The sequence below is a fragment of the Alligator mississippiensis genome, chromosome 1 (genome assembly GCF_030867095.1).
Source record: "Alligator mississippiensis isolate rAllMis1 chromosome 1, rAllMis1, whole genome shotgun sequence".
Classification (NCBI taxonomy): domain Eukaryota; kingdom Metazoa; phylum Chordata; order Crocodylia; family Alligatoridae; genus Alligator; species Alligator mississippiensis.
The window spans coordinates 451,577,443-451,592,979 of NC_081824.1; the positions used below are offsets into that span (position 1 = coordinate 451,577,443).

The 15,537-nt window shown below is 54.9% G+C and overlaps 1 protein-coding gene across 3 annotated transcripts; it reads right to left on the reverse strand.

Moving 5' to 3' along the window:
- Positions 1–2,074: 2,074 nt before the first annotated feature.
- LOC132249647 (zinc finger protein 135-like) lies at positions 2,075–15,229 on the reverse strand. 3 transcript variants are annotated; one of them, XM_059725266.1, is made up of 6 exons: positions 14,449–15,229; positions 14,146–14,356; positions 12,762–12,939; positions 11,452–11,578; positions 10,729–10,845; positions 2,075–8,142 (listed from the first exon to the last, which is right to left on the reverse strand). In XM_059725266.1, exons 3-6 carry the CDS (start codon positions 12,765–12,767, stop codon positions 6,854–6,856), a joined length of 1,539 nt encoding a protein of 512 aa, XP_059581249.1. In that variant the 5' UTR covers positions 12,768–12,939; positions 14,146–14,356; positions 14,449–15,229; the 3' UTR covers positions 2,075–6,853. The 3 variants fall into 3 exon arrangements, with proteins under 3 accessions (XP_059581249.1, XP_059581252.1, XP_059581255.1); XM_059725269.1 differs by having other exon boundaries at positions 13,887–14,356; XM_059725272.1 differs by lacking the exon at positions 10,729–10,845 and having other exon boundaries at positions 14,449–15,228.
- Positions 15,230–15,537: the final 308 nt, after the last annotated feature.

Sequence of the window (15,537 nt, forward strand, 5' to 3'; positions counted from 1 at the left end):
TTCTACCTCCTGTTTTACTGTGTTGGTGTCAACTGAAATAGCAGGTCAGGTCCTGCCCGTGGGCACGATCCGTTCTGCCCCGCGGTGGATTTTGTTGGCGGGGGTGGTTAGGAGCAGCTCAGGTTTAAATCTCAGGGGGTTTTGGTGGGTTTTTGGGAGCTGCTGGGAGGACCAGGACTGACTAGTACCACTGAGATGAGTTTTCTTTGACCCAGAGCTGTCATATTGAATGAAATAGTTTGAATGTTTGTAATAGTTGCCCATTAGCCAGTTTAGGAAGAAGACAAGATTTATCTTCTTATCTAGGCCATTGTTTTGGTCCGTGTGGAAGGTCCTAGCTTTGCTCAAAGTCTTAACTCTTGAATTTTATCTTTAGAGGCCTTTATAACAAAGTTAACATAAAAACGACCCTTAAGCAAACATCCCACATTCCGAGAGATCAAACCCTAGGAGACTTTTAAAAGATTGGAAATAAAAGTCAACTCAATGACATGGAAATTCCCCAAAGTACTTAAAATGGTCAAGAAAAGAAACTGATTACCAAGCAAAAGAATCTGTTAAGTAAGATCCAAGCCCAAATTTGGGAGTAATGACAGGTTTGGGTAGGAGGAGCCCAGGACGGCAACTCGCTCAATAAAAATTGTAACCTACTGTCCCAATTTGGAGGTAACCTCACTTGCAGAACATCGAAGGAAGAATCGCAAGTGTGGGCCGGATCAGACTGATCACCTGAACCACCCTCTCTGTGAACACGAAGCTGCAGAGCACCCGAAAGGGACTGAAAGAAGGGGACTTGTTCCTATCACTGCTAAGACCAACCCTAAAACCAGAACTAAAGAATGAAGGTATACCTGGGGATTTGGTTTCTCGGAATTCTAGGATTGTAAGTATATTATGAAAAATAATAGTATTGATTCAAATTTAACTTTGAGTTGTAATTGTAGTTGTTTTTGTAATACTAATTCTTATAGCATTCTTTGGGAAGGAAGTGCATTTGGAGCATTGTTTCTGATATATGTAGTTATTGTGTTCTTAATGTTTGTGGTATGTCTTAAAGCTAAGCAGTGTTATATGTGTAGCAAAGAAATTTAAAATAAAATTGTGTTGTATGAATTAAGAGTGTAATCATTGTGAAATAGTGCAAGTAGCTAAAAATTTCCCCAGCCAGTGCATCAAACGAATCAGTAAGTTGTGTGGGATTTTCTCTATCCCATAACCCACTAGAGACAAGCAGCACCGGCACCCAAAGCTGCTGGTGCTAAGGGGCGCGGGAGCTGGGGCTGGGCTGGGGCTGGCTGCAGCACTGGGCTTCCCCTCTTGCAGGGAGCAGGACTGAACCAAGGACTGTGCTGGGGAGCTGCCACATGGTACCCAGGCCCAGGAGGCCCTTGCCCAGCTGCTGGGCGCTGCCTCCCAGGGCAGCAGGGGAGAGGCCCCCCTGCCATGGGGGTGGGCATGAGGCAGGGGCTGCCCGGCCTGGGGCTGCCCCAGGCCAGCTGTCCACAGACCATGAGGGCAGGGGATATCCAGGCCCAGCCCAGCAGAGGAGGGTCTGGGGGCTCCTGTGGGAGCAGGGGAGCCACATGCCTCACACCGACCTGCCAGAGCCCAGGGGCAGGGCACGGACCCCTCCCACCACAGGGCCCCCTGCTTGTGCCTCGGATGTGTCTGCTCCACATCCACGTGCCAGCTTCCCCTCACCAGAGCACACACCTCTCCCCCAGGCCTGGACTCCCCTGCCCCTTGCACACCCAGAGCACACAACTTCTCTTCCCCAGGCCCAAACCCCTTGCCCCTTGCACGTGCAGAGCACACACCTTGTCTCCCCCAGTCCTAGACTCCTCTACCCCTTGCACATGCAGAGCACACACCTTCTCTTCTCCACACCTGGACTCCCCTGCCCCTTGCACACCCCTCCACATGAGCACGGAGCCCTCCTCCCCCTCTCCAGCCTCAGTTTTCCCAGCAGCAGGGGGTGGTGCCCGCCCAGTGGGGCTTGCACTGGGGGCAGCAGGAGCAGGCGAAGGTGGCAGCCTGGTGCCCAACCCCTGCCCCCTCCCTCAGCTCCCCTTCCCCTCCCTCAGCCCCACTGTCCAGTTGCACCCACCCAGGGACAAGTTGTGGGAGAGGGGGTGAGTGTGCACCTGCCCAACCTGCATGTGGGTGTGCATGTGGGTGTGCTTGCCCTCCTGCATGGGGTGTGTGTGCCCATCCTGCTGCACAGGTGTGTGCACGTGTGCCTTCCTGCATGGGGTGTATGCATGCACACATGCATCCCTTTCTGCACAGGGTGTGCGTGTGTTTATATGCCCACCCTCCTGCATAGGGGGTGGGGTGCACACTGTATGGCATCATGAGGTGAGCGTGTGCACACCCTTCCCGGAGTGCTGGACGTGGTGAGCAGGGGCAGAGAGGGGGAGCAGGGCCAGTTGTCCCCTGTAGTGGGGCATGGTTTCTACCTGGCAGCTCCCGAGTTCATTCCCACCCCCCTGCAGCTCCAGCAGGGCACTACCAGCCCATTCCTCCTCCTCTTTAGCCTCAGTTTCCCCTGCTGCAGCAGGAGACCACTGCTCCTAGTCCTGTCCCTGACATTCACGGAGAAATGCCCGTCTCCATCTGCGCTGTTGTTGCCCCAAGACTGGGGTCAAACCCCACTCAGTCTTCTCTTCTCCAGACTCAATCACCTGAGCTCTTCCAGCCTCTCCCCCTGCCTCCCAGGCCCCTCATCCTTTGGGTCCCTCTTTGCTGGCCTCTGTCCAACCTGCCCACCTCCTCCTGGAAGTGTGGGGTCCCGAACCAGACACAGGAAGGAGACCTGGAAGTGATTGTGGAGAGTTCAATAAGAGCATCAGCTCCATGCCTAGCAACCATGAAGAAAACAATGGAAAATGTGAGGGCTGATGAGGAAGAGAATTGTGAACAAGATTGAAAGCATCATGATACCCCTTTATGAATCTATGGTGCACCCACACCTCGAATCCTGTGCCCAGGTCTGGTCCCTGCATGTCTGGCAGGATCTAGGGGGACTTGAGCAGGTCCAGAGAACAACGGTACAGAGGGCCTTCCCTATGAACAGAGGCTAACGAGACCAGGTCTGCTCAGGTTGGTGTCCCCCAAGGTGCCGTTCTCGGACCTGTACTGTTTAATGTCTTCTTAGACGATCTGGACACTGGTGTCAAAAGACTGGCCGAGTTCGCTGACAACACCAAACTTTGGGGAAGAGTGTCTGCACTTGAGGATAGGCTGGTGATCCAGGCTGATCTTGACAGTCTTGCAAGGTGGGCAGAGGAAAACCTGCTGGCATTCAAAATGGGCAAATGCAAGGTGTTCCACCTCCGGAATAAAAACTTGCATCACACTTACAGGCTCAGCAATGCTACACGCACTAGCACCATGACCAAAAGAGACTTGGGGATTATGACTGACCGCAAGATGAATATAAGCCGCCAATGCGATACCACAGCCGGCAAAGCAAATAAAACTCTGGCTTCCATCTACTGATGCATCTCAAGCAAGACCCAAGAAGTCATCCTCCTGCTGTACTTGGCCTTGGTGAGGCTGCAGCTGGAGTAGTGCATCCAATTCTGGGGTCCACAATTTAGGAAGGACATGGAGAAATTTGGAAAGAAGAGAGCCACGTGCATGATCTGAGGGCAGAGAACAGGCCTTATGAAGAGAGGGTCCGAGCTATGGGACTGAGATTGGCGGTACACCCTCTGTGAAAAGCACTGCTGATGCTGCTGGCAGTGCGTGCAGGCTGTTGCTGCTTGCCACCCCCTCCATCGCCACCATCACCTCCAGCAGCATCTGCAGGCAGTCCCTGATCACCACTGGCCACCACCACTGCTGACCACCAATGTTCATTCCCTCTCGCCCCACACTGCCAACACCACTGTGGCTGCCTGCGGGAGCTCCCCGCTCACTGCCACCACCCCAGGGGATGACAAGGTCCAACAGTCACAAACTCCTGCAAGACTGTTTTAGGGTGGCATAAGGAAAAACTTCTTCACTGTCCGAGCCCCCAAGGCCTGGAATAGGCTCCCCCAGACATGGTGCAATCATCTACTCTGGACACTTTCAAGAAACATTTCTCTTGCTGGGATCCTTTGACCCTAGCTGACTTCTTGCCCCGGGGCAGGGGGCTGAACCCAGTGTCTTACGAGGTCCCTTCCAGCCCTAATGTCTATGCAATTACTTCTATGAAAGGTTCTGCTTTCGGTCCGCAGTTTGCCAGTCCGCAGTCTAAAATGGTTGGGAGCCACAGCTCTAGGAGACGTTCTCATCATGGAAATCCTAGAACAGAGGGGCTGAGGGGGCCTGCAGAGGTCACCTCCACTCCAGTTGCTGCCTGAGTCAGCATTAGCCCTGTCCAAACCAGCCCAGACAAACCCATCATTGAACTTCTAAGCCAAACTGCCACAAGCCTGACACAGCAGCAGACATCGCACCTGATCCTGCCCCAGGAAAAGCAGGGGGCCATGGTGCTCATCCTCTGGATGCTGTGACAGGTTGTTAATCTACACTCCAGGGATCCCAGGCAGAGGCCGGGATCACACTATAAAGGCAGGCAAAGCTCCCCAGTTTGTACTGGTCTGACCAGGGGGCTCAGACACATCCTGGTGCTCAGGAGGCATCCCTGGGATGGAGCCAGGCCAGCCTGGACATCCCCCAGGGCTGCAGGGAGGGTGGTCACTGGTTGGGCTTGGGCTTTTTTGGGCACAGGATGGGGAGTTTAAGTAGAAGGAGAGAGAGGAAGAAATGGAGGTCCACCCATCCCCCTACCCCATGACAGCCCACCCCATACCTGCCCCAGGTGAGCAGACACCCCCATAGCACCCTGGAAAATGCTGGAAAATGGCGGTATAGCACCCTCTGTCCCATTACAGCCCCTATCACACCTGCCCCAGGTAAGTGTGGACCCCCCAGTCTCCCCAGTAGGTGTGCCTCATACATACCACAGGTGGAGTTGTGCCCCCCCAATGATGATGCCCCCTGCAGGGCAATGAGGTATCACCCCTACCTACCCCGGCTCCCTTCACACCTGCCCCAGGTGAACACAGATCTCACCCTTGCAGCACTCACTGCAGAAGCTTGAGGGCATTACCACCCCCCCGCCCCGCCCCTACACATCAAGTGCAATATAACCTCCTCGACCTGGCTCTGGATGTGCACTCACCTCTGCAGTGCTCCCTGCAGCGGGCGTGAGGGTGTAACACCCCCTGCCAGCTACCACAGCCCCTGGGTCTGGGACAGACACCAGCATCTGCATCAGGTCAGTGCAGTCCCTCCCCCACCCCCCTGCATCCGGTGCCCCTTGCCCTGCAGGGCATGGCAGTAATGACCCCAGCTCCAGCCCTGCGCCTGACTCTGCAAGGCCAGGTGGTGCAACCCACCAACCCCCACAGGGGACAAACTCAGCCTGATTCCCCCATGCTTGGCTGGACAGCTGTGCCCAATGCCCCACCCCAGGCCCAGCACACACCACCGGTCCTGACTCTAATACCTGCCCCAGCATTACATGTTGCAGGCATGCTGGCAGGGGTGCTGTCACTGTTGTGGAAAACCTGCTCTCCCAAGGGTGGGGAGACACCCCACTGGAGCTGGCACCATGCACAGACTACCCCCCACTCCTCCCGTCACCTCCATGGTGCAGATGGGTGGTTGTGGTGGGTGAGGGCAAGAACAGGTCAGACGGTGCTGGCTTGGGGCACCTGTTGAGCCACTGGCCAGTTGCTCGCCCAGACTTGCTCACGCTGTGGTGCTGGCTCACCCAGCTCTGCGTCCTGCTGTGGGAAGAGGGCAAAAGGGGTGGGAGCAGCCAGTCAGGAAGCAGCAGGGTGGGTAGATCAGACCACCTCTTGCTCCCAAGGGTTAGCAACAATCTCTGGATTGTGGTGAATCATTTAGAAAGGGAAGGGGCTGGGAAGTCACAGAGAGATCTGCCCTGGAAAGGATTGCGCGCCTGGGTCTGTTCCCATTGCACAGCTCCAGAGAGGACACAGAGATCAACCACAGGGGTGGTATGCTCAGTTCTGGGGCTTTAGTAGCAGGGAATGCATGAGAGAGAATACAATGAAGGGGAGGAGGGCAGGGGAGCAGCACACACCCTGTGGTGCACAGCTCTGCAGAGGCTGAAAAGCAAAACAGGCCAAAAAGGCTCCAGGAGTGGCAGAAGCAACTCCTTGCAGAGCCCACTGGGCATGGGCAGGTCTGGGAGAGGGGAGATGTGGTGGTGAGGAAAGGTGAGGTCAGGGAGGAGGGTAGGGAATGCTTCCCCAGCCATAAATGCACTCCTCCCTGCAACTCAGGGGCTCATATACCAGAACCCCTGGACTGGGAGGAAGGAGAAAGCTGGGAGGCAGCCAAGAAAAGTCCCCGGGTGTCACTTGAAGTCAGCTGTCTGGGGGAGGGCACCCTAGCATGAAGGCACTTCTTCCCCTGGGAGTACTTTTAGAGAATGATGGGGAATGCACAGGCTCCAAGGTTGATGCAAAGATCATCTCCTCCTCACCCCACATCGGGGCTGACCTCTGTCTGAGGTGTTTCCTCTTAACACCCCCCCGCTGACAATCGTACCTTGGGGGCCAGCCTCCGGGCTCTGGACTCCCACTGTACCCTACAAGGGACAAAGCCTGGGGGAACTCTTTCTGCAGTCCACCAGCATGAGGGTGCTTGTCTGAATGCGGCCACTGGTGGGTGCTGAGCAGGCAGACATCTCCAAGCCCTTCCTGCACTGCTGGCAGAATTAGGGATGCTTCTGAGTGTGGATGTGCTGATTCCAGGATGGCTGGGAGAGATGGGTGAAGCCTTTCCAATACTCAGAGCACCCATGTAGCTTCTCCCCTGTGTAGACTCACTGGTGTTCAAAACAGGCTGGAGGAGTAGGTGAAGCTCTTCCTACACTAAAAGCAACGATGTGGCTTCTCCCTTTGTGGATGCGCTGGTGATGGGCCAGGTAGGAGGACCGAGTGAAGCTCTTCCCACAGTCAGAGCACAGATATGGCTTCTCCCCGGTGTGGATGCGCTGGTGCCGGGCCAGGGTGGAGGACTGGGTGAAGCTCTTCCCACACACAGAGCACTGATGTGGCTTCTCTCCTGTGTGGATGCGCTGGTGCCGGGCCAGGCAGAAGGGGATGCTGAAACTCTTCCCACACTCAGAGCACTGATATGGCGTCTCCCCTGTGTAGACATGTTGGTGCTTGGCCAGGTGGGAGTGGTAGGTGAAGCTCTTCCCACACTCAGAGCACTGATATGGCTTCTCCCTTGTGTGCATGCACCTCTGCTTGGTCAGGCTGGAGAGCTGCCTGAAGCTCTTCCCACGCTTCGTGCAGCAGTATGGCTGCTGCCCCCTCTGCACACACTGATGGTACAACAGGCCTTGCCAGCTGATGAAGTTCTTCCTGCACTTGGTACAGCGGTGTGCCTTCCTTCCCAAGTGCATCCGACGGTGCTGAACCAGGGAGAAGAAATGGGTGAAGGTCTTACCACATGTGACACAGCGGTACTGACACTTCTTCCTGTGCACATCCTGGGTTTTGAACAGCTCCAAGCTGCGCACAAAGCTCTTCCCCCTTTTGGTGAAGCGGTGGGGGAGCTGTCCAGAATGGATCTGGCGGTGAGCAGCCAGGGTCGAGAGGCAGGTGAAACTGTTCCCACACTTGGCACATACATGGGGCTTCTCCCCAGAGTGCCTTATCTTGTGCAGAGTCAGGAGTGAGGGGCAGCTAAAACTTTCCCTGCACTGAGGGCAGGGGTGGGCTCTCCCCCTGGGCTTAGTAGTGAGTTCTTGCTTCCCTTTGAGGCCCCCCATACTGACTTGGTTTGCATCTAGTCTCTCTCTGCAGTGGACCTTTGCTTTCTGCCTCTTCAGGTGTCTCAGCATGACATATTCTTCCCTGCACCTTGGGCTTTTTCTGGCTTCTTTCCCTTCTTCACTCCAATGCCCAACTAGAGATGGGACCGCATTCATTGCTACAGTCTCCTGCTTCTGGGGCATCCCCTGATCCTTGTGCCATTGGTCCTTCGCTGGGCTCAGGGAATCCACCTCACCCATACTCCCCAGGGAAGCCCAGGCTGGCTCCAGCTTTCCAGGCCCTTCCTCAGGAGCCTGCTCCTCACTTCTGCTCAGCAACCAGGCATGTCCTGCATGGGAGGAAGAAACACCAAATTACTTCCTGCCCTGCTGCCAGACTCTCAAAGTTTCTGGGCCAGCTCCCAGCCCCATCACCTCATGCCCTGCTCCAAGAAACGTGTGGGACATGTATGCTAAGGACAGTACCTGAATAGGATCGTGTTTTAACAGGCTAAGGATGAGACCAGGAGGATCTGCTATGAATAAAACTGAGGCTCTCAAAGGGCTGCTGTACCCCACAGCACCGGTGGGTCCAGGGGGAGATGACACTGAGCCCTCCACCTGACTGGGCTGACACACTCCAGAAGCCCCAGTGCTTTGGCAAGACCCATCTGCAATGCTTGCCCTTGATCTCTGGCAGTCAAGAAGGCAGCATCTGGGTACAAAGGTGAACAGCCTCGGGGTGCATTTCTGGGACTTGTCACCAGCCAGGAGTGTGTGGTGAGCACTGCCTTACACTGCTTGGTAGCAAAAGCCATCATGTTTCATGCATTATCCCTCCAAGAAATGTTTTGGAAGTGGAGGATTGAGAGCTGTGGTCTCCCTTCTGGAAGGAGCAGTGATCTGCTTCCTGCCTGTTTCTGGGGCAATGTCTAATGCAGGGAATGATCTCACGGAGCTTCCCTCTGCTAATGAACCCCAGGCAGCCTCCACATCACAGGAATCTGCACTGGGACAAAGGCCTTGGCACGAACCCGCACACAGACTCTGGGCTGAGCCTCAGGCTTTGTGACACTCAGGGCTCCAGAGAGGAAACGGCACAGGGAAGAGTCTGGTACAAACAGTGGGGTATTCCCTTCCCGTCACAACATGAAATCTTCTGAATCCCACCCACTCCACTGACCCACTTCATGCAGCCTGAGACCAGGATTACACACATCCTGTGCTCCAGGTTACTCCTACCAGGAGACACCAGGGACAGCCCCAGACTCTCTCTTGTCCAACAAGAATGGCTGGGGGGCGCAAAAAACCCAGAAGTGAGAGGCTGTGCCCATGAGGGATGAAGATAACCAGGGCAGAAGAGCCTAAAGATTAGTCCTGGTTAAGTCCTGAAAACGACACCCTCCTGGGACTGGTTAGTGTGGTGGGGCTACTTGTGGCAGGGCAGTCTCTACAAAATGCCACATGTTGACACCCGAGAAAGGCAAGTTCAGAGCGCCTGAAAACCTTGGTTCCCACTGCTTTGTGGGTTACTCTTTGCTGGGAAAAGGACAGGGGGAGCCTACCCAAACAGAAAAACCCCTGGTGAACGCCAAGAAGGGAAGTTGCGTGGCAGGGTAGACCTTGCAGCAGCCGTCACTTGAAGCAGAAAAGATTGCTAAAAAAGCAGCCTCAAGCTGCAAAGAGGGGAATCTGTGAAGGAGCTCCAGCAGGGCCAGGGCCAGCCACAGTGTCAAAAGTGATCCCATGACATGAACGTTAGGGGTTAAGCCCTTCCCTTTTTTGTCTGCATTTTCCAGGATGTGGACCAGCAGTGAATCATCAAGAAGTTCACTTGGTACAAAGAAGACTCGAGCTTCATTGTGTTATGCATAGTAATTGTCTTGCTTGCTCGGCAGTGTTTGTGTACCGTTACTGCTGTAAGTGGTTGTGGTGTTAACTATGCTAGACAATGAAATGTAAGCAGAACGTCTGGATGGGTTCTGGAATATCTGCAAAGTGGCTACAGAAAATGGTACATCCCTGGAGTATGGCCTCCAGGGCCTCAAAAATATCAGTCATGCCAAAGATCGAAAAGGGCGGACTGACTGTGTTTTTATTCTCATCCTTTTGTTGGTTTTCTTTTGACCCTTAGCATTTCTCCAGCATCTTGCAGGGCAGAGGGGCACTGGTAGTGCTCCAATGGCACAAGCAATCCATTTGAAACAACAAGGAAAGCGTTGCCCATTATATAGAAGGGACAGAATTCCCGAGAACATGTCTGGACCCCAAAAGCTCTGATCACGGGATGTTTCTCTGATCTAAAAAGCCATCTTAAATATCAAAGAAAACCATCATGTGAGTACTGGAAGAGATTAAAAAACTTACCCATAATTATCGCTGGTGAAAACCTGTTTGGTTGGTAAGGAAGGGGAGATTAGGCAATTTGGCACGAGAAAGTTATTCAAGTAATGGACAAAGGAACGGGGTGTTGTGTGCATGCTGTTAGCCTGGGGAGTTGGGGGGCAGTCGTGCAATTTTTACTTGAACAGCGGGAAAGCCAGAAACAAACATCTCCCACACTCAGCGGAGGACACGAGGCCAGCACCACCAAAGGTTGCTGCTGTAATGTCTAAGGGAGCCACTTTTTGGGTCGTAGTACAGGAAGGACACTTGTAATAATTACTATTAAAGTTTACTTAATGTTAAATCAGCAAGGGGCCATGTCAACCCTTGGGGGTCTTTGACAAAAAGAATCCTGTTGGTAACAGTTTCCACAGTTTGAATTTTAAGGAGTGGAACAACACCTGTCTGCACACATGACAACATAAGCGATTTGAGGTCAGCACCCTGAAATGTCAGCACAGAGCAGGTCTGAAGTTTCCAGGCTCCCTTTCACCCTGGGCATGCAGCATCTGTGAGAGGGGAGTTGGGTGGAGGGAACAGCCACAATTCACCTGGCAGCAGGTCCTCCGACCTCGAGATTTCCCCACAGTCCTCATCGTCACACACCCAGAGCTGCACCTGTCCTGACTGGATGCGGCAGAGTAAGTCAGGTGTGGGACCTTGATATCCTGTTTGGCCAGTGTTGAAAGAGAGTTTATCCACTGGTACTGGATGCAGAATAAGCAACTGAAATTTGGGGAATGGAGCCAATGAACTCAAGGATTATACTAAGGACTTGAAGGACAAGGGAGGATGGACATTTAGGATGAAAGGGAAGGCACAGCATGGAGAAGAGGATGGTCTTTTTCATCCAGGCAGTGGACATATGGTCACAAGAAAGGAAACACCAGTGTAATTCCAGGCAAATGAGTGGAAATGAGTTTGGACAAGACACATTAGGCAAGAGAGGGAGGAACTCAGAATAACTGCCCAAGGAACAGCTGTTAGTGCATTTTTAGGCCCAATGAATGGCAAATGATATGAGCATGGTGAGAAGGCAAAGGGAAATCATGTTATCAAGGGGGAAGACTCCAAGGAAGGTGGCTGGATCAAATGAAGGAGGAATATATACAAGTGTGAAATGTGAGAGGTCTGATCATGGACAGAGCAGTGGGGAGCAAAGGGATTTAAGCCACCGGCCAAAAGTTCATGAGGATGAGACTGTTAAAACCAGAGAGAAGACAACACTTCAGAGCTCACATGGCTCCAAGGCAAAGCAAGAACCAGAGCTTTACCTAGGAAAACAAGGGCTTGGTAGTTCTTCAGCATCTGGTCCCGGTAAAGCTCCTTGTCTTCCTCTTCCAGCAGCTCCCACTCCTCCCATGTGAAATACACTGCCACGTCCTCAAACACCTCCCGGAGCTGCAGTCACAAGTGTTACAGCATCAGTATCTCCTGCCCCAGCTGCCCCCACGGCCCTGTCTGCACTCACTCTGCACTACAGTGCTTTGCAAGCTTAGCCATGACAGGAGCGGGGGTATGCTATTCAGCTGGCACATGATATGCAAGGATCCTGGTTTTGTCTGTTTAAAAACTGCAAATTCTCTCATAAGAGAAAAAATTGCTCCCAACCCATAGCCAACCCCCGCCCCATGCTGGTGCCCCACAGGCCCCTGGTCCTGCTGGTGACATCTGGTCCAGGAAGAGACAAAGGCTCGTGGCAAGACACTTTCACCTCACTGGACTTCCCAGTGCTGACCTCAGAGCAGCTGTTCTTGGACCAAACACTTCAAAACAAACCTGAACATGGAGTTGTACAACCAGAAATCATCTGGTGGCTGGGCTGTGTTAAGCACGGCCCAAACAGGGACCTTATCCAATTACGATAATTGGGACCTTATCTAATTAGGATAAATGCAAACAGGGATTCTTATCCAATTAACTAGATTCGCTGCTGTGTCCCCTTTGTGCGGGGGGGGGGGGGTCTTTACTTACATTCCCCTCTCCCAGCACTGTCCACCTTCCCACCACGCTGCCCCCCTAGACTTGGTATTCAAAAGACTCTCTCTATTTAATAGTCTGGTCTGTGCATATCCTTTAATTTCAATTTATGAAATGAGCATGGAATTGAAAAAACCTTTGCTGTGCCTCCGATTCAGTTAGTTTGTAAGCTGCAAATCCATCCTGGCTTCTGCCTCACCTCACACTAACACAGATAATCAGCAGCCAGGTGTGCTGCTCACTCATACCAAACTGATGGGCTGGGGAGACCCTGCTGGCATCAGTGGCAGAGACCCTCTGTGCTCCCCGGTCCTAGCCAGGCGGAAGAGGACTTGCTGGGCTCAGCTGTAGAGACCATTACCCCAGGCTTCCTGGTGCTGGCTGGCTGGACTCTGACCAGACCTTCCCATGCCAGCACCCCTGGCTCTGCACCCGGGAGCACGCTGCTATTAATGCCGCCTGGGGTGTTTGCAATCTCCATCACTAGAGACTCCTCACTCTTCAGGTCTCTCTGCTACCCAAACTCTTGACAGCACCCCTGGCTCCTCCTGGGCTCTGCCCAAGCTGCATTCCCACCCCCACCTGGAGCTGGTGCCCTGCTCACCTCCATGCTCTCCCCCTGCTTTGCAGGCCTGCCCTGCCCCGCCCCTTCTGCAGCTGGCCTGGCCCAGGTGTCAGGGAGCTGCTCTGTCCCCGTTTCCCTGCAGAGGGTCTCTGCAGCTCCAGGTTGACAGGCCCTTCCTTGGGAGGCTGCTGATCTGCTCTGCTCAGGGTCCCAGCACCTGCGGGTGGGAAGAGTGCACAGGTTAGCCCTGAGGTGGTGGCATGGCGAAAGCCCTACTAGTGTCCTGGACTGGCCTGGGATGAAAGCAGCTGGAGGCTTCAGTGTGTGGAAGAGACGGAACATGGGAGACTCATCATCCTATGGCAAGAGGCTGGAGATGAGCCCCTAGAACTGTCCCAGCGCAGGTGGTGATCACAGCACCGTGACATCGTATCGCTCCCTGGGAAAGGATCTGGAGAGATGCTGGTGCTGTGTCACGTCCACATGTCTGGTCGGGGTTGGGGGGGAAATGCAGGGCCAGCCTACTCCAGGACGCGTGAAATGCTTCCAGGGGCACCGGGAGAACAAGAGCCGCCAACCTGCTGGAGCACGGACCCATCAAACGGTTCTGGCAGAGAGATTTCTACACTGGGGGACAAGGCTTCCTGCCACTGGAAAGGGGAGACCCACCACTCCTCCTCACCTCGCCTGGGGAAGGGCCTGGTCTGGCGCACCCGCCTGGGGACCCTCCACATGCCGACAGCTCCCAGGGCTCCCCTGTCCCAGGGATCTGCAGCAGGACAGAGGCCTGGGTTAACTGCACCTGGACTAGCCAGAGGCCACTGGGGACTCTCATTTCCTCATCACCTGCACCAGCCTCTTATTGATTGATATTATTACAACACTGATCTTAGAACAGCAATTAGATCACTGATTGTGACCGTGGCAGCACGGCAAGAGCCAGTCATGTAAAGCATCTTTCTGTGAGGAGCGATGCAGGCAGTGAGAAAGTTCTTGGGCCTTGGACCACCCATAGAGACCAGAGCCCTGTCCCACCCCAGCCACACAGTTACCAACTTTGCAGCCCTGTCCCAGGCAGGGGCAGGCATTGGAGTCTCTCACCCCAACAGCAGGACAGTCGCTCAGGCTCCTAACTGCAAGCCAGGACTTCATCCCGCATCTCACCTGCCCCTGGCTCCTTGGAGTCATTCAAGAGCCACCAGCTACTGTCCGCTCTGCTCCGCTCGCTGTCCCCGCTTGCAGCACTTGTTTGGAGCCTGCATCCTCACTCCCGTCCCTGTTTTCTATTTAGTTGTCCCCCAAAATCAACTGGCATAAACCCAGTAGCCAACACTAATAATAGCGGGGGGTGGAGGGAGGTAACTGTTGCTCTTTAGGTGTTGAGCCCACGTTAATCTTGCACATCAAAAAGGCTGGTAAGGACCTGGCTCCAGGTTAAGTGGAGGCTCCTCTTTGGCGACATGAGGCAGCTTGTCCTCGGGCCCTGGGGTTTCTCTCTCTCCTGCCTCCACCAGAGGCCTGTCCTCACAATGAGCCTTTGGCTGCTGCACCCAGGAATCACCAGGCTCCAGCAGAGCCCCAGTGGGCTGCATCTTGTCTGAGGACACCTCCTCGACCTTCACATGCACTGTGACCTGGGGACGAGATAAATGTGTCACTGGGGAGCTGGGAAGCAACATTCCCCAGACACGTGGAAATACAAATGGCACCAACCAAACGCTCTCACCTGGAGCTTCTCGTCCTCCACCTGTACCAGCTGAAACCCCTCGGCCAGGGCCACAGCCTGAGTGCAGGTCGCCACGCGGGACCTGCGCACCCAGCTCTGCATGTCCTGGGGCAGGATGGCCAGCAACTGTTCCAGCACCACCAGCTCCAGGATCTGCTCCTTGCTGCAGCTCTGGGGCTCCAGCCAGCGCCGGCAGAGCTCCCACAGGCGGCTGCAAATCTTCCTTGGGCCTTCGGCTTCCCGGTAGCGAAGGCCGTGGAAGAGCTGGCGCGCCAGGGCTCTGGGGTGGGGAGCTCATCCTGCAGTGCCAGCTGTGGGGTCGTGGAGAGCAGCTTGGCCTCACAAGGGGGCTGCATGGCCTGCATTGTGTCCTGCCCCCAAATCTCTCTGTGCTGGACCAGCTCTGGTCTGGACGACACGAGGGACTTCTGCACCCTCAGCCCCTGGCTGCAGACCTCCTGGGCCCTGCTCCTCCAGCTCCTGCTGCGAAGGGAAGGCGCGCAGCTGCCACGGGCTGCAGCGCAGCAGCCACGTCTCCCCAGGAGGGATCTCACCCAGCCGGGGGCCTTGGCTCTCGCTCTCTGTACGCTTGTGCACGGCGCCTGTGGGAAAGGAGACAGTAGAAATCTGACCATGGATCCGAGACCCGGGACCGGAACCCTGGCCCAGCTTGAGGTTTACCCAGCCCTGATGCTCCCGACCACCCCACTCGGAGCAGTCTTGGAGCCCTCCCCACTTCCCCTCCAGCCCCAGCGCAGGATGCGGGCACCGGGCTGGCTGGAGAAATGGCACCGCCGCAGCTCTCCACCCCTTCCCCAGCCCAACAGCTGCTCCCTCCCCCCAGCCCTGCACTTAGGGTGACCCCCGCTCCCTGGCTGGATGGGACAGTGCCCAAATAGGAACCTCAAATCCCCGTCCTGGGCTGCATAACCCGGGACAGCATTTGTCCAAATTCACAGTGTCTAGAGGGGTTGGGAAACCGTGGGTTTCCCTTTGCAGGCGGGCAGCATTCAGGCGTGCAAGGGGGACACAGGGGGCACCAGGCACTTGGACACACGGACACACGCGCGCACACAGACAGACACACAC

Coding starts and splice junctions, on each gene's coding strand:
- LOC132249647 (XM_059725266.1), bottom strand. Junction 10,846..11,451: donor CCAAGCCCTTGTTTTCCTAG/GTAAAGCTCTGG, acceptor CTGGCCAAACAG/GATATCAAGGTCCCACACCT. Junction 8,143..10,728: donor GTCGGAGGACCTGCTGCCAG/GTGAATTGTGGC, acceptor CCTCCCATGCAG/GACATGCCTGGTTGCTGAGC.